The sequence below is a fragment of the Phyllobates terribilis genome, unplaced genomic scaffold, assembly GCF_046119375.1.
Source record: "Phyllobates terribilis strain yellow unplaced genomic scaffold, ASM4611937v1 Scaffold_9__5_contigs__length_417890890, whole genome shotgun sequence".
Lineage (NCBI taxonomy): Eukaryota > Metazoa > Chordata > Amphibia > Anura > Dendrobatidae > Phyllobates > Phyllobates terribilis.
The window spans coordinates 284,666,358-284,689,224 of record NW_027362769.1 but is presented as its reverse complement, the minus strand read 5'-3'; the positions used below and the strand labels follow the sequence as shown (position 1 = coordinate 284,689,224).

The 22,867-nt window shown below is 41.4% G+C and overlaps 1 protein-coding gene across 1 annotated transcript in view; it reads left to right on the top strand.

Moving 5' to 3' along the window:
• Positions 1-15,527, top strand: part of LOC141162106 (growth/differentiation factor 8-like) — a 175,127-nt gene extending 159,600 nt beyond the window's left edge. Inside the window, exon 3 of the mRNA XM_073647852.1 lies at positions 3,073-15,527. Within this exon, the coding sequence (XP_073503953.1) occupies positions 3,073-3,450 (378 nt within the window). The 3' untranslated portion in view covers positions 3,451-15,527. The remainder of the gene's footprint in view (positions 1-3,072) is intronic.
• Positions 15,528-22,867: the final 7,340 nt, after the last annotated feature.

Below are 22,867 nucleotides of genomic sequence, written 5' to 3'. Positions count from 1 at the left end.
ACACAGCTACCGATAATTCCAAAAATTGACATCTTTATTATGTAAGATCCAAAAAACAATAAAAAAGGAGGACAAAATCCAACAGGTGAAATAATAAGAATGGGGCGCAAATATATCATCAGTATATGGAAAATGACTGGTATTAGTAGACTAGATAGTACATCATGATGAAAATAAAAACTACCAATACAGTGGATGATCATTAAATAGATAAATAAATAACTAGCTCGGAGTGTACAACTAGACCAAAAGAATGTAAGGAATATAGTGCTGGTTATCGGTAGCTGTGTGATGTATACATAGGTGTCTCCCATTTGGTGGTTATACAGCCGTTTATTTATTTTTGTGATTTTTTTGCTAATCTACATATATATACAGGCCTCAATGGATTCCTAATGATTCCTAATAATACCCAATAACAGTATAGACCTGCACAATGAAGAATTTAGTTGGCGTAGGGAAACCTTGACACACTGTATCAAAATCCAAAGTCATAGGTGATATAAGAAAAGGTGTCCAGAAGAATAACAAGGTTTTATCACACATCGTATGCGTATGATAAGATGCAGGAGACATGAGACCCATCTATCCCCTGCCTCATACCTAATACTTGATATTTACTGCAGTCGGTTGAAAGTTAGCATCCCCTCAATATGGCCGAGACCCGAGTGGTGAATGAGTGTGAAGGGGGAGGAGGGTAGAGGAGTATGGGGTGGGGGCTGGGAATACCCAGCCCATCCCCTCAAAATACACCGAACTGTATAACCCTCAAATTATGTATGCTTATAGAACCAAGTGAAGAGAAGCTCTTCATTCAAATACCCCGGTGCCATGGTTTGAAGATTGTAAATTCATTTGGATTCCCGTCTAAGTAATTCCAGCAACATTGAGCCTCCCCTGATATTGCTCCTAATACCCTAAATAAACTAGGACGCGTAGTCCACTGTTCGCCCCACTGTGGTACTTGAGAAAGTGGGATACCACCGACGTAATGGATTTGCCCTTTTCCATATCTTTACTCACTGTTCTGATATCATTCTACCGCGTACCTCGTGTGGTCTGACCAATATACAATTTAGGACAACAGCAGATTAGTGCATAAATGACATTTCTTGATCCACAGTTGAAATATGAAGAAGACCTAATCGTCTCGGCACCAGTTGGAAGGGAAATTTGTTCCTCCGCAACCATAAATGGGCAAACAGTGCAATGCCCACAGGGATATGATCCATAAATCCTTCTACGAGTGTTGAGCCTAGGTGTAGGCTTCCTGTAGTGGCTAGAGGTAAATTCATCCTTCAAATTTCTGGCCCTTCTTGCCACCATCCTAGGGGCCGGAGATATCAATATGAACAGTCTAGGTTCACTCTGCAGGACACCCCAGTTTTTCTCCAGAATATTGTGTATATCTGTCCATTGGTTGTTGTATGGTGTAATGAGGCTGATGGTATCCGTTGATTTCTTCTTACATGGTATAAGTAATTCCTGCCGTACACTGCCGTATATATAAGACCTCACAGCTTACAGTACATGTCAGACCAAATGAGAATAATGAGCTCAAAGGAACTGCTTAAGGAGCTCAGAGACAGAATTGTGGCAAGGCACAGATCTGGCCAAGGTTACAAAATAATTTTTGCAGTACTCAAGGTTCCTAAGAGCACAGTGGCCTCCATAATCCTTAAATGGAAGAAGTTTGGGACCACCAGAAGTCTTCCTTGACCTGGCTGTCCAGCCAAACTGAGTAATCGTGGGAGAAGAGCCTTGGTGAGAGAGGTAAAGAAGAACCCCAAGATCACTGTGGCTGAGCTCCAGAGATGCAGTAGGGAGATAGGAGAAAGTTCCACAAAGTCAACTATCACTGCAGCTCTCCACCATTTGGGTCTTAATGGCAGAGTGGCCCGACGGAAGCCTCTCCTCAGTGCAAGACATATGAAAGCCCGCATAGAGTTTGCTCAAAAACCCATGAAGGACTCCCAGACTATGAGAAATAAGATTCTCTGGTCTGATGAGACGAAGATAGAACTTTTTGGTGATAATTCTAAGTGGTATGTGTAGAGAAAAACAGGCACTGCTCATCACCTGCCCAATACAATCCCAACAGTGAAACATGGTGGTGGCAGCATCATGCTATGGGGGTGTTTTTCAGCTGCAGGGACAGGACAACTGGTTGCAATTGAAGGAAACATGAATGAGGCCAAGTACAGAGATATCCTGGATGAAAACCTCTTCCAGAGTGCTCTGGACCTCAGACTTGGCCGAAGGTTCACCTTCCAACAAGCACACAGCTAAACTAACAAAGGAGTGGCTTCAGAACAACTCTGAGACCATTCTTGACTGGCCTAGCCAGAGCCCTGACCTAAATCCAATTGAGCATGTCTGGAGAGACCTGAAAATGGCTGTCCACCAATGTTCACCATCCAACCTGACGAAACTGGAGAGGATCTGCAAGGAAGAATGGCAGAGGATCCCCAAATCCAGGTGTGAAAAACTTGTTGCATCATTCCCAAGAAGACTCATGGCTGTACTAGCTGAAAAGGGTGCTTCTGCTTAGTACTAAGCAAAGGGTCTGAATACTTATGACCATGTGATATTTCAGTTTTTCTTTTTTAATTTGCAAAAATTTCTACATTTCTGTTTTTTTTTCAGTCAAGATGGAGTGCAAAGTGTCCATTAATGAGAAAAAAATGAACTTTTTAGAATTTACCAAATGGCTGCAATGAAACAAAGAGTGAAAAATTTAAAGGGGTCTGAATACTTTCCGCAATATATATTTCCACTATATATTTCTGCAATAAAATTATTCATTTAACCCATATGGTTTTTGGAGGACCTTTTATTCTTCTGTAAGTTGTTGTATTGTACACAGGCCTCCATATTATTAGCTAGGGCACTTTAGGTTCACACTTTATGAGTGGACTTGATGGTCCATCTTATTGTGTGGAAATATTTTTGTTTGTAAAACAGCAAATCCATAGCACGGTCAAAATTCAAATGATAAATTATGTGCAATTTGTATGTATGTAACACAATATTATATTTCCTCACCTGTTTTCTTTTTCTATTTTGCAACAGATGCCTTTTATTGAAGTGAGATTGATAGACATGCCAAAACGATTTAGAAGAGAGTCTGGTATTGACTGTGATGATTCATCTGGATCTCTGTGCTGCCGTTATCCATTTATAGTAGACTTTGAAGATATTGGTTGGGACTGGGTTATTGCACCCAAGAAATATAAAGCAAACTATTGTACAGGAGAATGTGGACTTCAATTTCTGCAAAAATATCCCCACAGCCATGTTATCAACCAGGCAAACCAGGAAGGTCCTACTGGACCTTGCTGCTCTCCAAATAAATTGTCTTCTATTAATATGCTTTATTTTAATGAAGATGCAGAAGTTATTCAAGGTAAAATTCCAGGAATGGTAGTTGACCGTTGTGGGTGTGTATAAGCATTACTTAAAGCATTTTATGATGGCATCCTGACATCTGGACAAATACAGAAAAGATTATAACGAGCGTGTGAAACATAGCAAAAATAAAAACAATATCGCAATAATCCTTTGTTACAATGCAAGTATTTCATAGACTGTAACTTAAAATGTGAAACACTTTTAAAGATTCATTAAAAAAAATCATAATTTTAAATATATATTTTAAATATATGCTCAGCATGAGAAAACTTTACTTGGTTTATGTTCAGGCGAAATAGTCAAAATGTATGGAAAACTTAGTATTTGATATACTATATAATGCCAAGAGCTGGGCATACAGATGTTTACAGAAAGTTACATTGTTTTGTGAACTGGTGCTGAAAGACAGCAACAATCAGCGACAGATATAAGAATAAATGTACATTTTTACTAAGCTAATTTTACTAGCTAATTCAGTACAATGAAAATATTGAGTCCCTTTATATTCAAACATCATTGTCCAGTCCAACGTAATATCGTCATCTAGCCATGTTGTATGTATCTAACTTGTTGCAAAGTTTATGGATATTTACCTTTCTGAAATCATTTCAAGCAGCACGACATCCTTTCTTGAACCTAATGGATATATCTCTTCCTGCATGTACAATTATCAATATATTCCTTTAAGGGAATCTGTCAGCAGGTTTTTGCTATGTAATCTGAAGACAGCAAGAGGTAGAGCTTAAAACACAGATTTTCAGGGATGCCTCTCTTTTCAAGCTCCATGGTTTTCTTTGCTTACAATGATTGTTTTAGCACCAATAGCTTATCATTGCTGTGCCTAGCTGGTCGGGTGAGCCCTTGTCTGACACGCCCCCTCCTGTGACAGACCCCTCACTGTCTATGGACATTGTATATACAGAGCCTGGTGTGGACGGGGTTAGCTTTCTCGGCTGTGCTTCATGCTAAATCTAAAAGCTCTGATTGTGTGAGAATGGCTGCTCCCAGTAATCTGAATGATACATTGTTGGATTCAGGGTCGCTTTGCCGACATCAGGCTGCTCTCAGATGAGGTAGAAAAAACCTGCTGACAGATTCTCTTTAAAGGGGCCATCCCATCTGTTTTCTATTGGTATTATATTATACCTCTGTAGAGCTTGAAGATTGTACGGAGGCATAATATGGGGCTCCATCATTTATTCAGCATTCTCTATATAGCATTTTGCTTACCTACGTTATATCCATATTTCTGTTCATATTCTTATATGGTTTATTAAACTAAAGGTGAAATGGAAAGACTCAAGAGCATAGCTGTGTTTAGGCAGTTTGGTCATTCCTTGCTTCTTCCATGTTCTTTCAATATGAATATTTATATTAAAGGATACTCTAAAACACCAACACAGCCTTAAAGTGTGTATTAATAGCCACCTATAAAGATCCCTATATGTATAATCATTACCTGCATTCTTGGAATAGAACCCATTCATGCAATATAAGCAAATAAGAAGATTTGAGTCATAGAAGTGAAAACGCTTGAGTCAACAGTCACTGTGATTTTTCCCTAATAACGCCCATTTTGAGTGAAACCCATTGGCAGTGATACAGTATCACAAATAGTTCCAAATCCTGAGTATGTGTTATCAAATTTTAACTTGGTGCACAGTACTTGCCCTGGCTTATTCAGCTCCCTTGTCATGCCACTGAAACCAGGATACTGGTAGAAGAGGATTGAGAATGGCATGTGATTATGCATCTGAGACTTCAAGAAAGTCTGAATGGGTGATATTGGGAAATAGCCATCATTACTGTTCACTAGAGCGCCTCCTCTTCCACTCATCTAAGAAACTCATTTTCTATTAGTCTATCAGATTCCCTTTAAGAAATTTCATTAGGAGAATTCTATCAGTTCATCAAACAAGTTCTCCAATTTTCTAGTCTGCTAATATAGTAATAAGACATTTCAGAAAATTAGATCATCGAACATAGAAAAACTGGAACCCCTATTGATTTTAAACTAGGGTGCGATTTTTCATTTGTACTAACCTACAAAGAAGCATCAGGAGTAAAGCAGCCATGAATAAAATTCAGTAAGCTTTATTGAAAACACATAAAAAACAAAATATATAAGACATGATTAAAAATGTTAAAACAGAGGTTGCTTTTACAAAGGGTACCAATATTCCAGAATAATAATATCCATAAGCTAATTTCACATTTGTAAAAACTATGTAAGAGGAAGGGGAAGCGCGTTTTCTTTACCCCTCGGAAGAAGCCATATGTAAAACACGTGTCAGCGGTGTTTTTCTCTGGCTTGACCATCATCTTGGGTTTGCCTCTTTTAGTTACTATGCCTTATAGCTAATGCTTGACTAAATGGATACTTTGTTTTATAGGGATGATTTGATTTTCTCTATGATTAGCCCACTGTGGTCATTTTTATGGTAGGATGGCTCCACCATTTACCTTGGATAGGACTCTATGGGAGGATTTGCCTCTTGCATATATGCATTATGCCTAACAATCAGTGCCTTACACACAGCATGTCTCATATATGATTCACTTGGACTCATTTACCTGTTTTCAAGTCTGCAACTCACTTACTCATTGGACCTGGTTCACAACCTATTGGGATATAAAATAATGTCCTCTTAGAATTAATAAGGGATTATCCTGCTATATGTAACCTTGGGTTTAACAATAATAGTGTGATGTGAGAACTTACCGTATGTATATACATTATTTAATCTGCTTCCCAATATTTGCTCTTTACAGTGGCATGTAAAAGTTTAGGCACCCCTGTTCAAAATGACTGTTATTGTGAACAGACTAATAAACAATGGAGGGCACCATCTAGTAAAGGGATCCTCCTGCGACATGTCAAAAAGAGAACCGATAAATAGAAGAAGAAAAGAAACATGCCATGAATTACAGGGATTAAACACATATATCAATTTTATTAAGACACAAAACAAACAAAACATTTAAAATGTCCTACAATGACATAAAAATCAAAATAGAGTTGTGCAAGCTACAGCTAATGTATACAATAGTATATATTAAGAATTATAAATATATATATATATATATATATATACATATAAATGCATTATCAATGTATAGGTGAAACCTGGAACCTAATAATACAGCCGAAATATATATCGTCAGCACCAAAAAACACAATGAATAGATGAATCAGACTGTGTACATTCATAGAATATACAGGTGCTTCTCACAAAATTAGAATATCAACAAAAAGTTAATTTATTTCAGTTCTTCAATACAAAAAGTGAAACTGATATATTATATAGAGTCATTACAAATAGAGTGATCTATGTCAAGTGTTTATTTCTGTTAATGTTGATGATTATGGCTTACAGCCAATGAAAACACAAAAGTCATTATCTCAGTAAATTAGAATACTTTATAACAACAGCTTGAAAAATGTTTTTAAAATCCGAAATGTTGTCTTACTGAAATGTATGTTGAGTAAATGCACTCAATACTTGGTCGGGGTTCTTTTGCATCAATTACTGCATCAATGTGGCGTGGCATGGAGGCGATCAGCCTGTGACACTGCTGAGGTGTTATGTGTAAGAAAGTCCTTACTGAGAGCTGAAAGAGCCTGGAAAACAGTGTAGATAATTCTTCAAAGCAGAGAATGAAGTTTATTCAGAGGTACGCGGCAGAACAGTTCAGAATACTGGCAGGGAAAATATACTTGACACACACAGGTGTCTAGAACAGCGACACAGTATTGGGATATCTGGCGATGGTCTGGCCATGGTGTGGCTTCGGTCTGGCCATGGTGTGGCCTTGGCGATGGACTGCCTGTAGACTGGCGATAGAATGGCCCCGAACAACAGTATCAGAGCCTTTTTATGCATAGCTTAAACAAAGGAACTACATATTGCGGCAAAAGGCATATACATGATAACATCATACTGCAGGGAAGACATGCATTTTAGAACAACAATGTGATAATCCAACATGACAATATTTATGAGTATTTTAACCAAACTCCATTACAATCTATAAATCCCCATGTCCTTACTTAAGTAATGACAGCTTCCTAATAATTCTATATGGACAACTGTATTGTCCTAATTTCCATACCACAATTACAAGGACATTATTTACGACCCTATAACACCACATTTTTACTCTCACATTGACCTGCAGCTGCTGCTATTAACCTTTGTGTATACTAACCATACCTGCTAATGGCACTGACATCATTTTATGTCTGCATTGTGGGGGGAGCGCAGAGCATGCATCTCATTAGCTGCAAAACTTACTTAGCTCAAACTTCTGAACAAGATGGCTGCTAGGTTTAACATCGCTGTTCAGAATATTAGGACTTCTCATTCTCTTACATTATGGAAGCCCAGGTTGCTTTGATAGCAGCCTTCAGCTCGTCTGCATTGTTGGGTCTGGAGTCTCTCATCTTCCTCTTGACAATACCCCATAGATTCTCTATGCGGTTAAGGACAGGCGAGTTTTCTGGCCAATCAAGCACAATGATACTGTTGTTTTTAAACCAGGTATTGGTACTTTTGGCAGTGTGGACAGGTGCCAAGTCCTGCTGGAGAATGACATTTCCATCTCCAAAAAGCTTGTCAGCAGAGGGAAGCATGAAGTGCTCTAAAATTTCCTGGTAGACGGCTGCTCTGAATTTGGTGCTGATAAAACACAGTGGACCTACACCAGTAGATGATATGGCTCCCCAAACCATCACTGATTGTGGAAATTTCACACTAGACCTCAAGCAGCTTGGATTGTGTTCCTCTCCACTCTTCCTCCAGACTTTGGGACATTGATTTCCAAATGAAAATTGGAACTCTGGGACCTTGTGGTGTGTGTCAATGACTGCCTTCTGGACATCTGTCAAGTCAGCAGTCTTCCCCATGATTGTGGAGCCTACTGAAACAGACTAAGGGACCTTTTTAAATGCTTAGGAAGCTTTTGCAGGTGTTTTTTGTTAATTCTAATTTACTGAGATAATGATTTTTGTGCTTTCATTGGCTGTAAGCCATAATCATCAACATTAACAGAAATAAACACTTGAAATAGATCACTCTGTTTGTAATGACTCTATATAATATATGAGTTTCACTTTTTATATTTGAAGAACTGAAATAAATTAACTTTTTGATAAAATTTTAATTTTGTGAGAAGCACCTGTATGTGTCAGGACCATAATATCACGAAATCTAGTAAGCAGGGAAACAAAGAGGTATCATAACATACCTATGACAGGGCAAATAAGCCCATAGCAATATTATAGAGGGCTCCTATTCCCTATGTCTCCAAAAGAGAGATAAAGTGGCATCCTTATTGCAAGATGATGTATTGTGAGCTGGGCTTTATGGTTGCAAGGTAATACCATGTAAAACCTCAGGGTGTAAAGTGCACCACAAGGTTATGTGGTAAAGCGACTTGCTTGGCTCTCTGGAGGCAGACACAGGACACGGTTTGGGTAAACTTCTTGCGGGTTTCCTGTGCGGCATAAACTCCAGCAGCGTCCCACAAAAATAAACAGTCCCTCTCGGGGTTAACGAGAAAATAAAAGATGATATATAACAGTCCTCTAGCCAACAGGGCCTTTGCCGGCTGCAGATAGTCCTGTGAAGTTTCAGCAACACCAGTCCTCCGGTGTTGCTCTCTGGCGTCAGCCACATACAGCCTGGAAACTTCAATCTCCAGACCACACACTCCACACAGGAAAACAAACTGACTGAACATTTAAACCCTGTTCAGTCACACCCTGAGGAGAAGGTATGGGGAATGACTTCCCTCCCTCTCTATGTCATTCCCATAAAACCACACCCTTTAAAAGAGCAAACTTCCAGCACATAACATGCTGGAAGAAATTCAGTAGGTCTTAATTCACACAGGAGAGCATCCTGAGTGACACATACCTCCCCTCGCATATAATACCAGTGACTGTGTCACATATCCCCCCCCTCTGCCAAAAGCCTGTGTTACTAGTTACTCGGGCATTCTTACCATCAACCATCTCAGAGGGGCATGGTCTGACACCAATTTAAACTTTCTGCTAAGTAGGTAATACCTTAATGTGTCTATGGCCCATTTTATGGCTAGGCATTCTTTCTCTACAATGGCATAATTTTTCTCACAGGACGACAGTTTCCGGCTCATATACAGGATGGGATCCTCTTCCCCATTTATCTCCTGCGACAGCACAGCTCCTAGGCCAACTTCTGAGGCATCTGTCTGGAGCAGAAATTCTTTAGTGAAGTCTGGTGCGTCCAGGACCGGCTGCTTACAGAGTGCCAGCTTCAGCTGTTGGAACGCCATCTCAGTTTCAACCGTCCATTTAGCCATCGTTGCTTTTGTGCCTTTCAGGAGGTCCGTCAGTGGTACGGCAATCATGGCAAAATTTGAGATAAACTGCCGGTAATATCCCACGATTCCAAGAAACGCTCTCACCTGCTTCTTGGAGAGCGGTTGCGGCCAGTTCTGAATTGCCTCGATCTTATTGACCTGTGGCTTAAAATCATATTTCCCAACAACGTAGCCTAAGTACTTGGCCTCCTCCTTCCTAATGGCACATTTTCTCGGATTTATCCTAAATTCTGCCTTCTTTAGAGCATCCAGAATCACCTGTACCTCTGGGAGATGACTAGTCCAGTCTGGGCTAAAGACAACAATGTCATCAAGCTAGGCTGCGGCATACTTCTTATGTGGGCCGAGGATCCGATCAATGGGCCTCTGGAAAGTGGCTGGTGCCCCCTGCAGTCTGAATGGCATTCGGGTGTACTGGAAGCACCCATCAGTTGTTGAGAAAGCTGTTTTCTCCTTGGCCCTCTGGGACATGGGAATCTGCCAGTAGCCCTTCGTCAAGTCGAGGGTGGTAATATATTTCGCAGATCCAAGCCTCTCAATGAGTTCATCGACGCGGGGCATCGGGTATGCGTCACATTTGGAAACCTCATTCAGCCTGCGGTAGTCGTTACAAAATCTCCACTCCCCGTTGGGCTTTGGCATGTGACAATGGGAGTCAACCATCCGCTCTTCGATTCCTCTACACGCCAAGGTCCAGCATCCTCTTCATCTCGGCTGAGATTACCTCACGGCGGGCTTCAGGAACCCTATAGGGTTTGAGGTTTACTCTAACATGCACTTCCGTCAGCACATCATGTTTGCCACCTGCGTACGCCCTGGAAACTCTGAGAACAGGTCACGGTTCTGTTGCAGCAGCTCTTTACATTGTTGCTTTTGAGCCGGCGATAGTCTCTGCTATCGTGACATCCTTGACTTTACATTTCGGACTGGCTCCCAAACAAGGAGATTCCACAGGTTCCCGGTCCCGCCACGGCTTGAGCAAGTTCACATGGTATATTTGGTGTGGCTTTCTTCGGCCAGGCTGACTTTCTCCACCACCTCGTACGGACCTTGCCATTTGGCCAGGAACTTCAGATGTCATCCATACATGAGCTCAAACAGAGAAAAACCGGTAGAGGCTTGTGGAACCTCCCTTACCGAGAAGAGCAGGAAGGGCAGCAGGTAGTCCCAGTCCCGTCCATCCTTCTCTACAACTTTCTTGAGCATTGCTTTCAGGGTCTTGTTAAAGCGCTCTACTAAGCTGTCTGTCTGCAGATGGTAAACAGAGGTTCGCAGCTGGGTAATCTGGAGGACCTTGCACAGCTCCTTCATTACCTTACTCATGAACGGGGTCTCTTGGTCCGTCAGGATTTCCTTCGGCAGACTGGTTCTGGCAAATATATGGACAAGCTCCCTGGCTATGCATTTACTCGACGAGTTCCTGAGCGGCACTGCTTCTGGATACCGGGTCGCATAGTCCATGATCACCAGGATATATTGGTGGCCTCGGGCTTATTTGACTAAGGGCCCTACTAGGTTCATAGCAATCCTCTCAAAGGGGACCTCTATCACCGGTAGTGGAACTAATGGACTACGGAAGTGGGAAGAGGGAGTGGTTATTTGCGGGGCAGAACCAACAATAGTCTACAATTTCTCTGTAACACCCTGGCCAATAAAACCTTCTCAGTATCCTCTCCTGAGTTTTCTCGACCCCTAGGTGTCTCCCCAGAACATGTGAATGAGCCATATCTAGTACTTTCCATCTGTATGGCCCCAGCACTAACAGCTGTTCCGCTATCTCACCGTCCCTTAGTTTGGCCATCCAATATAGCAACTCCCCCTGCACTGCAAAGAGGGGGAGCTTGGTGTCGGCCCCTGGCTCTTGGGCAACCCCATTACATACGGTGACCTGGTAAAACACTCCCTTTAAGCCCAGGTCTTGAACTTGAGCAGTCCCAAAATTTTCTCTGGACATATCTAACTCAGGGAGGTCTGCCTCCTCAGTCACCATCTCGCCCTCATCGCCGGCAAGGATGCACAGTGGGAACTCTCCCATCTGAGACTTCGTCGGGGGTTCTTTTCAAGGGACCTGGCTTTTGCCTGCGCTAATTAGTCTGGTTCCCTTCCCTCACAAGTCCCAAAACAAAGAAAAATCACAGCCCAGTATGACGGGATGTATCAGGTCCCTAACCACCCCGACTTCGTGGGACTGGGCATCACAGTCTGTTCCCACTGTCTGTTCCCACTTACCATGTGATAGTCCTTAGCATCCCCATGGATGCACCGAATGCCCACAGTTTTGAAAGGGATCAACTGGTGAGGAAGGGTTGCTCTGATTAAAGTCCAACAGTCCAAGCACCTTTACCCCATTAACGGACACGGCACACGCTTGCGGCCCCTCGCCTGGTCGACAGTCCACACTGCAGGCTGGATAAGCATAATAGGAAACCCGTCTGCCTAGGCTACAGTCCATGGGCTTGGGAGACATATGACACCTGGCGGCTACATGTCCAGGGTTGTGACACCGCCAACAGACTATATATTTAGCAATAGTCCTTGTAGCACCTTCAGTGGGAGTGGGACGCCTCCCAGTGGTGTCTCTAGACCCCTTCCGTGGTGAACCCGCCCTCTTTTGGGTATCCCAGTAGAAGTGACTATATCCTGAGGGATTTCTCAACCACCTGGTACCTCTCTACCAGGCCAATGAAGTCATCTGCGTTCTGGGGATCACCCTGGGCAACCCATGTCTGTACTGGCTTGGGAAGGGAGTGCATGAACCTATAAATCACAAACCACTTGACCATCTGGGCTGGAGTGGAGGACTGTGGCTGTAACCACTTCTGAACGAGATGCAGTAGGTCAAACATCTGCGAGCGAGGGGGTTGTCGCTGGCATACGCCCAGCGGTGGACTTGTTGGGCTCTCACCACCATATTCACTCTCAGGCTTGCTAAGATCTCTGTCTTTAGCTTGGCATATTCCTTGGCATCCTGCAGTGCCAAGTCGGAATATGCTTTTGGGGTTCCCCCAACAAATATGGTGCCAGAACCTCTGCCCACTATTCTGGTGGAAGTCTCTCCCGATCAGCCACCCTCTCAAAGACTGTGAGACATGCTTCTACATCATCCCCGGGGGTCATCTTCTGCATGGCCCGTCATACCGCCTTCCTGACGTGGGAGTCATCAGTCGGCCCTGGGGTTGGGTCGGCTGCTCTGCCCTATATGGCGTCTGCCAGAAGGTATATCTGCTGTTGCTGCTCCTGCTGGTGCTGCACCTTTTGCTGCACTTGGATCTGTTGAAGCAACAGATTGGTCGTCTCATCTGTTGTTGGCTCTGCACCAGGTGCTTAATGAGCTCCTCCATGTTGCCAGACTTCTCTGGCTGGCGGCCTTCACCCAAGACATCCACCGGTCTCTATGGCAGGTACACGTGTTCCTGGAATCTTGCACGCACTCTCACACCAACTGAGGTAAAGCAACTTGCTTGGCTCTCCGGAGGCAGACACAGGACACACGGTTTGGGTAAGCTTCCTGCAGCTTTATTGTGCGGCATAAACTCCAGCAGCGTCCCATAAAAATAAACAGTCCCTCTCGGGGTTAACGGGAAAACAAAAGATGAAATATAACAGAGTCCTTTAGCCAGCAGAGCCTTTGCCGGCTGCAGATAGTCCTGTGAAATTTCAGCAACACCGGTCCTCCGGTGTTGCTCTCCGGCGTCAGCCACACACAGCTTGGAGACTTCAAACTCCAGACCACACACTCCACACAGGAAAACAAACTGACTGAACATTTAAACCCTGTTCAGTCACACCCTGAGGAGGAGGTATGGGGAATGACTTCCCTCTCTACGTCATTCCCATAAAACCACAACCTTTAAAAGAGCAAACTCCCAGCACACAACATGCTGGCAGAAATTCAGTGGGTCTTAATTCACACAGAAAGCATCCTGAGTGACACATACCTCCCCTCGCATATAATACCTGTGACTCTGTCACAGCTGGTAATTCTCACAAATACAGATGTCAAAATAATACACCACCTAAAAGATTGAAAGGCAAGAGCTGAAAGAAGTTAGGTCCAAGGTTCACAAAGTAAGTCAAGGGGAGCTGTGACACAAATATACCTGACACATGTCGCCAGTAAACAGTGGCTTCCTCAGGGGCCTATGTCATTGTGAACAGTTAGGCAAGTTGAAGATCAAATTATCTCTAAAAGGCCTAAAGTTAAAGATACCACATTTACTTTGTATTTTAGGCAAAAAAGACAAATATATATTGTCATTTTTTTTTTCATTTTAAAAATTACAAAAAGGAAAATGGGCCAATGGAGATTTTGGGCACCCTTGGAGATTTGTGTGCTCAGATAACTTTGACCAAGGTTTCAGACCTTAATTAGCCTGTTAGGGTTATGGCTTGTTCACTATCATTGTTAGGAAAGGCCAGGTGATGCAAATTTCCCACCTTCATAAAATCCCAGCCTCCTCTAACCTTGTACCATAAACAGCTGCCTTGGGTTCTTCTAAGCAGCTGCCTAGCACTCTGAAAATAAAAATGATTAAATCCTACAAAGCAGGAGAAGACTATAAGAAGATAGCAAAGAATTTTCAAGTTGACCTTTCCTCAGTTCAAAATCTTATTAAGAAATGGCAGTTTAAAGGAACAGTGGAGGTCAAGATAAGGTCTGGAAGACCAAGCAAAATTTCATTAAGAGCTGCTCGTAGGATTGCTAGAGAGGCAAATCAGAGCCCCCACTTGACTGCAAAAGACCTTCAGAAAGATTTAGCAGACTCTGAAGTTGTAGTACATTGTTCTACTGTTCAGATACACTTGCACAAGTATGGCCTTCATGAAAGAGTCATCAGAGGAAAACCTCTTCTGCGTACTCACCATAAAATTCAGTGTCAGTATACAAAAGAACATCTAAACAAGCCTCATGCATTTTGGAAAAGTCCTGTGGACCGATGATGTTAAAATAGAACTCGGTACTAAGAAAGAGAGAATAACACACTGATGCTTACAAAGTGCTGGTATAGTAAAGCTGCTGGTAATGGGGCAGGCTCTGTGTGTTAGCCTGTCAGCAAAGTGAATATAAGTGATTCCAGATTATACTACCGTGCTACTAGAGAAAATTGTACACAGTAAGGTTTGAAGTGACTATATATAAATAAAAGCAGAGTTAAAAATTAAATAATATATGTGGAGTGAACACATATGATTAAAATGGACATAAGCTGGTAAACCGAAAAAAGACATGGGCATATTCAGTATACATATGCCGTGGTGTAGTACAACCAAGTGGCACAAGATATCTCCACCAATTATTAAAAAGTAACATGTGCCCAAAATAGATGAAGCTCATAGGATTCAGGGAATCAAATTGTCCGAGGGTGTGCCTCAATGAGCCTCTGAGAAACTGCTTAGGTACGGTAACCCTCAGTAAATGTAACAAAGATAGTTCCAGTGACTGATGTAAGTAGGGTACTTACTGATATCAGTTATTCAGCTTCCAATTTGGTGTTGTGCTTAAAGCAAGGTCTTGTTAGAGGTAAGTCCATTGCTGTAGCATCCTCCCGTGGATGCCCCTCTCATGGGCCTGTCAGAAGATGTTGAAACGTCGCTGTGCTCCGACTGGAAGTGCTGCTGCTAGACTACAGCACCAGCGAGGGGAGGTGTAAGGTGTGACGTCGCTGCCAAAAATGCTAGGGGACCTCGGTGCGGCCACAAACCGCTGAATTTCGAAGCCGTAGTCTAGCACCAGCACTTCTGCCATTTCAGCATATCCTGACAAGCACAGGAGAGTACAGTAGAAATACTGGGGAGAAAAACAAGCACAAATAGGGTCTTAATTGATAAACAGAAAAGGATGGATAAGAAATTATATACGCTCACCTGATATGGTTGCGCAACTGCAACCATTCAATAGCATAGATCAGCTGCTGCAGGACACGAGTCAGCAGACCGAAATAAATGCTGTTCCAAGTAAAATGTGTATAACCTGCGCTGCTGATGGAATTACAGGAAACTATGTGTTCTTGAATAGGGTTTATTGAAGAGGTCATGACTATGAAAATTGTACATTCACACTGAAGGCATCAAAACTATGAATTAACACATGTGGAATTATATACTTAACAAAAAAGTGTGAAACAACTGAAAATATGTCTTATATTCTAGGTTCTTCAAAGTAGCCACCTTTTGCTTTGATGACTGCTTTGCACACTCTTGGCATTCTCTTGATGAGCTTCAAGAGGTAGTCACCGGAAATGGTCTTCCAACAATCTTGAAGGAGTTCCCAGAGATGCTTAGCACTTGTTGGCCCTTATTGGTGACTGTGGAGGCCAGGTCATCTGGCGCAGCACCCCATCCCTCTCCTTCTTGGTCAAATAGCCCTTACACAGCGTGGAGATATGCTTGGGGTCATTGCCCTGTTGAAAAATAAATGATGGTCCAACTAAACGCAAACCGAATGGAATAGCATGCCGCTGCAAGATGCTGTGGTAGCCATGCTGGTTCAGTATGCCTTCAATTTTGAATAAATCCCCAACAGTGTCACCAGCAAAGCACCCCCACACCATCACACCTCCTCCTCCATGCTTCACGGTGAGAACCAGCCATGTAGAGTCCATCCGTTCACCTTTTCTGCGTCGCACAAAGACACGATGGTTGGAACCAAAGATCTCAAATTTGGACTCCTCAGACCAAAGCACAGATTTCCACTGGTCTAATGTCCATTCCTTGTGTTCTTTGGCCCAAACAAGTCTCTTCTGCTTGTTGCCTGTCCTTAGCAGTGGTTTCCTAGCTGCTATTTTACCATGAAGGCCTGCTGCACAAAGTCTCCTCTTAACAGTTGTTGTAGAGATGTGTCTGCTTCTAGAACTCTGTGTGGCATTGACCTGGTCCCTAATCTGAGCTGCTGTTAACCTGTGATTTCTGAGGCTGGTGACTCGGATAAACTTATCCTCAGAAGCAGAGGTGACTCTTGGTCTTCCTTTCCTGGGGCGGTCCTCATGTGAGCCAGTTTCTTTGTAGCGCTTGATGGTTTTTGCAACTGCACTTTGGGACACTTTCAAAGTTTGCCCAATTTTTCGGACTGACTGACCTTCATTTCTTAAAGTATTGATGGCCACTCGTTTTTCTTTACTTAGCTGCTTTTTTCTTGCCATAATACAAATTCTAACAGTCTATTCAGTAGGACTATCAGCTGTGCATCCATCAGACTTCTGCACAACACAACTGATGGTCCCAACCCCATTTATAAGGCAAGAAATCCCAATTATTAAACCTGACAGGGCACACCTGTTAAGTGAAAACCATTTCCGGTGACTACCTCTTGAAGCTCATCAAGAGAATGCCAAGAGTGTGCAAAGCAGTCATCAAAGCAAAAGGTGGCTACTTTGAAGAACCTAGAATATAAGACATATTTTCAGTTGTTTCACACTTTTTTGTTAAGTATATAATTCCACATGTGTTAATTCATAGTTTTGATGCCTTCAGTGTGAATGTACAATTTTCATAGTCATGAAAATACAGAAAAATCTTTAAATGAGAAGGTGTGTCCAAACTTTTGGTCTGTACTATATATATGCAGTATTTTTTAAAAAAATAAAAAAACACGAAACGGGCACATGATGTGTCAAAGTTCAAATGCAAGTCCGTTTAAACAAGGTCAAGTTGAGATGTTAAAAGACAGAAAACACGGAAAATATTAAATGCATTAAAACAGAAATTCATACCATATTTTAATTTAAATTAATTGATTAAAAAAGAAGGAAAAAAACAGTTCATAAAATTTGTATGCCAAAAAATATATATATACATCCACTATGGGATGTGAACTGATACAAGGTTGTTTTATGGAAGCATGAGTGTGGTGTTTCAATACTATGTGCCACCTGAAAGTTCAGTTGATTCACATGGAAATACAAGGTCATTTTATTTCATATAGACAAAAGACGGGGGATATTATCCCGATATATTTATGAACCACTAGCAATCTTTGCGAAAGTTGTGTTACAAAAGAATAAGAATACAATAAAATGACAAATATTGAAAAAAATAAAATAACAAGAGAATGGTGAAAAAGGAAAAGAGGGAAAAGTTGGATGTATGGACAAATAGTTGATTATTTTTTAACGTGGCATTTCTGATGTTCTACATAAAGCTGGTGTTCACTGTCAGAGAAGAGCTGCGTGCGCAGGAGCTAAGTGGCATACATCTACCTTCACTAGGTATTTTACCTGGAACAGCAGGCACAGGAGAGGCACATCTATGCAACAGACTTACCGTTAACAGGAACTTGCTTCAAGAACAACGCCAAATTGAGAGCTGAACGACTGATATCAGTAAGTATCCTACTTACGTCAATCACTGAAAAAAACTTTGTTACACATACTGAGGAGAACTGCCCCTAATCAGTTTCCCTGTGACTAATCGGGGGACACCTTCTTACAATTTGATCCCCTGAATCCTATGAATTTTTAGCTCCGCTTCTATTTATCTATAGTCACTTTAAACCTTACTGTGTATTTTCTCTAGTAGCGCGTTAGTGCAATCTGTTATCACTTAAAATAGAATTCATTGGCCACAATGATCAAAGGTATGTGTGGAGAAAAAAGGCCACAGAATTTCAGGAAAAGAACACTTTGACAACCATTAAGCATGGGGGTGGATCAATCATGCATTGGGGTTGTGTTGCAGGGAAGAATGGATTCAATTAAATTTCAATAAATTCTTGATGCAAACATAACTCCATCTGTAAAAAAGCTGAATTTGAAGAGAAGATGGCTTCTACAAATGGATAATGATCCTAAGCACATGTCAAAATCCACAATAGACTACCTCAAAAGGCGAAGGCTGAAGATTTTATAATGGCTCTCACAGTCCCTTGATCTGAATATCATTGTAAATCTGTGGCTAGACCTCAAAATAGCAGTGCAGGCAAGACAACCCAAGAATCTCACAGAACTGGAAGAATTTTCCAAGGAAGAATGGATGAAAATCCCTCAAACAAGAATTAAAAGACTCTTGGCTGACTACAAAAATCCTTTAGAAGTTGTGATATTTTTAAAAGGGGGTGCTATTAGGTACTAACCATGCAGGGTGCCCAAACTTTTGCATCGGCCCATTCTTATTTTTGTAACTTTTAAAATGTAAAAGATGAAAATATTTTTTTTTTGCCTAAAAGGAAATGTGTCATCTTTAACTTTAGCCCTTTTAGAGATTATTTCATTTTCAACTTGCTTAACTGTTCACAATAATATTAATTTTGACCAGAGGTCCCCAAACGTCTCCATGCTGCTTTATGTTTAACATAAATGTAAAAACTATATTTAGTCTATGTCTAACATTGATCACCAACTGAGTGATATTACTCTATTGTTTAAATTTGACAGTGAGACATAGTTCTTACATATGTCAAATTAGCTTATGGCTATTGTGATTCTGTAATATTGATACCCTTTGTAAAGCCAACCTCTGTTTTAACATCTCCTTTTAATTATGTCTAATTTTTCAGGCGTGCCTTTCATAATTTGGTCTCTATATAGTTTTTACATTTGTACTAGTATAACAACATAAAAAATGTAATCAAATTATTTAAGATTTTTCTGTTTATGCTATTATACTGTATGCTATTATACTGTATATATGTATACTGAATATATGTGTACTGAATAAGAAATTAAAAAACTAAGCAATCATAGCCTTAGGTTATCAGTCATCAAAAATGGCAATACTGTTTCTGTTTTGTAAGAGTGGATGTTTTCTAAGAGTGAAATTACAAACATTTAACATGTTGCCAATATTTAGGAAAACATTTTTAAATCAAAACATTTTTTAAATCAATGCTTTTTTTTCATTGTGGTTGATATATGTATATGTATTAAGTAATAAATGTGCTTATTAGCTAAAGAAACAAGCTTTGTTTAAATTATTAGTATGTAGCTTATCAAGTGAAGATGAAGAACTCGACTATCCACCATGAATAATAAGTGAAACAATTTATTCATGCGCATTCCAGAACAAAAATTGTAGTGCACAAGGTCGACAGTCTGGACCTTCATTTAACAAATTCTATATAAAAACATGAAAAAAAACAAACATATATAAGTAATAATCATAACAAGAGGTTGATTCATCAATGCTTTCACGCTTATATTTTTCTGCCTTTTGTCATTTTCATGCCAGTTTCTTCACAATAGGCAGATCTGGGGTGTGTCGGGGGCATGACACTTCAGCTCACCTACAGTGGTGGCCAAAAAGTATTGGCACCCGTGCAATTCTGTCAGATAATACTCAGTTTCTTCCTGAAAATGATTGCAATCACAAATTCTTTGGTATTATTATCTTCATTTAATTTGCTTGCAAGGAAAAACACAAAAGAGAATGAAGCAAAAATCACATCATTGATCATTTCACACAAAACTCCAAAAATGGGCCAGACAAAAGTATTGGCACCCTCAGCCTAATACTTGGTTGCACAACCTTTAGCCAAAATAACTGCGAACAACTGCTTCCGGTAACCATCAATAAGTTTCTTACAATGCTCTGCTGGAATTGTAGACCATTCTTCTTTGGCAAACTGATCCAGGTCCCTGATATTTGAAGGGTGCCTTCTCCAAACTGCCATTTTGAGATCTCTCCACAGGTGTTTTATGGGATTCAGGTTTGGACTCATTGCTGGCCACCTTAGAAGTCTCCAGTGCTTTCTCTCAAACCATTTTATAGTGCTTTTGGAAGTGTGTTTTGGGTCATTGTCCTGCTGGAAGACCCATGACCTCTGAGAGAGACCCAGCTTTCTCACACTGGGCCCTACATTATGCTGCAAAATTTGTTGATAGTCTTCAGACTTCATAATGCCATGCACACGGTCAAGCAGTCCAGTCCAGAGGCAGCAAAGCAACCCCAAAACATCAGGGAACCTCCGCCATGTTTGACTGTAGGGACCGTGTTCTTTTCTTTGAATGCCTCTTTTTTTTTCCTGTACACTCTATGTTGATGCTTTTTGCCAAAAAGCTCTACTTTTGTCTCATCTGACCAGAGAACATTCTTCCAAAACGTTTTAGGCTTTCTCAGGTAAGTTTTGGCAAACTCCAGCCTGGCTTTTTTATGTCTCGGGGTAAGAAGTCTTCCTGGGTATCCTACCATACAGTCCCTTTTCATTCAGACGCCGACGGATAGTACGGGTTGACACTGTTGTACCCTCGGACTGCAGGGCAGCTTGAACTTGTTTGGATGTTAGTCGAGGTTCTTTATCCACCATCCGCACAATCTTGCGTTGAAATCTCTCGTCAATTTTTCTTTTCCGTCCACATCTAGGGAGGTTAGCCATAGTGCCATGGGCTTTAAACTTCTTGATGACACTGCGCACGGAAGATACAGGAACATTCAGGTCTTTGGAGATGGACTTGTAGCCTTGAGATTGCTCATGCTTCCTCACATTTGGTTTCTCAAGTCCTCAGACAGTTCTTTGGTCTTCTTTCTTTTCTCAATGCTCAATGTGGTACACACAAGGACACAGGACAGAGGTTGAGTCAACTTTAATCCATGTTAACGAGCTGCAAGTGTGATTTAGTTATTGCCAACACCTGTTAGGTGACACAGGTAAGTTACAGGTGCTGTTAATTACAAGAATTAGAGAAGCATCACATGATTTTTCAAACAGTGCCAATACTTTTGTCCACCCCCTTTTTTAGGTTTGGTGTGGAATTATATCCAATTTGGCTTTAGGACAATTCTTTTTGTGTTTTTTCATTGAAGACAAATTAAATGAAGATAATAATACCAAAGAATTTGTGATTGCAATCATTTTCAGGAAGAAACTGAGTATTATCTGACAGAATTGCAGGGGTGCCAATACTTTTGGCCACCACTGTAATTCATGATGAGACTGTGGCGTTCGGTACATCATAAATCTAACGCCAGTTTCTGACTGGAGTGAGATTTATGGCACAGTGCACCTCCTCATGAGCAAGGAGCGTCTGACTCCAGCACACCCCATTATCAAGATCAGTGTGAACTTTGCTGGTCTTGATGAATCAAGCCCAAGGTCTTCAAGCTTATAGATAACGCGTTCCAGGTTTCAATAATGTTTTAGCCCCCAATTTTTTCATTTTCACAAGGATAGCAGGAGAAAATAGACCCCAAGATATATTGTGCAATTTCTCCTGAGTACGCCAATACCCCATATGTGGTTGAAAACTACTTTTAAAGCACAGGGGAAAGTTCAGAAGGGAAGGAGCGCCATATTGGAGTTCAGATTTTGCTGGACTGGTTTGATGGTGCCATGTCACATGTCACAGATGCCAGAACAGCAGAAGCCCCCATAAGAGACCCCATTTTACATACTACACCTCTCAATGAGTTCATCTTGGCAAGCAGTGAGCATGTTGACATCACATGTGCCTCACAGAATTTTATACCATTGGGCGGTGAAGCAAGAATAATTCAATTTTTACCACCAAAGTTTTGTTTTAGCCCAAATTTTACATTTTCACACTGGGAAATTGGTAAAAATGGCACCAAAATTTGTAACATAATTTCTGCTGAATGTAAAAATACCCCATATGTGCCTGTACAGAGCTGATTAGCCACACGGCGAGACTCGGGAGGGACAGAGCGCTATTTGCCTCTTGGAGCGTGGATTTTCCCAGAATAGTTTCTCCAATAGTTGACTCCATATACAGAGCCCCTAAGTTCTAGAAGAGCAGAATCCCCCTTCAAATGACCCCACTTTGGAAATGATATCTCTTTGGGAATTTATCTACAGGTGTAGTGACGATTTTAACTACATGGGTGTTTTCCGGAAAAAGCAGCACTGGATGTTGGTGAGTGAAAATTGCAAACTGCCATTGTAGTGACCAGTACGTTGTAGTGAACAGTACATTGTGCCCAGCTCATGCTTCTGGAGACATGCCCCCATAAATTTGGCAGGCTCTTATCGCTACAGAAATGCCAAACATGTGGACGCTAAGTGTGGTTTAGGCACACTGTGGAGCTCAGAAGGGAGGGGGCATTTGGATTTAGGAGCATAGAATTTGCTCAATTTCTTTTGGGAGCCAAGGAGCCATTTCTCTTTTCCAGAGCTTTTGTGCTACCGGTAATGTGGAAGCCACCT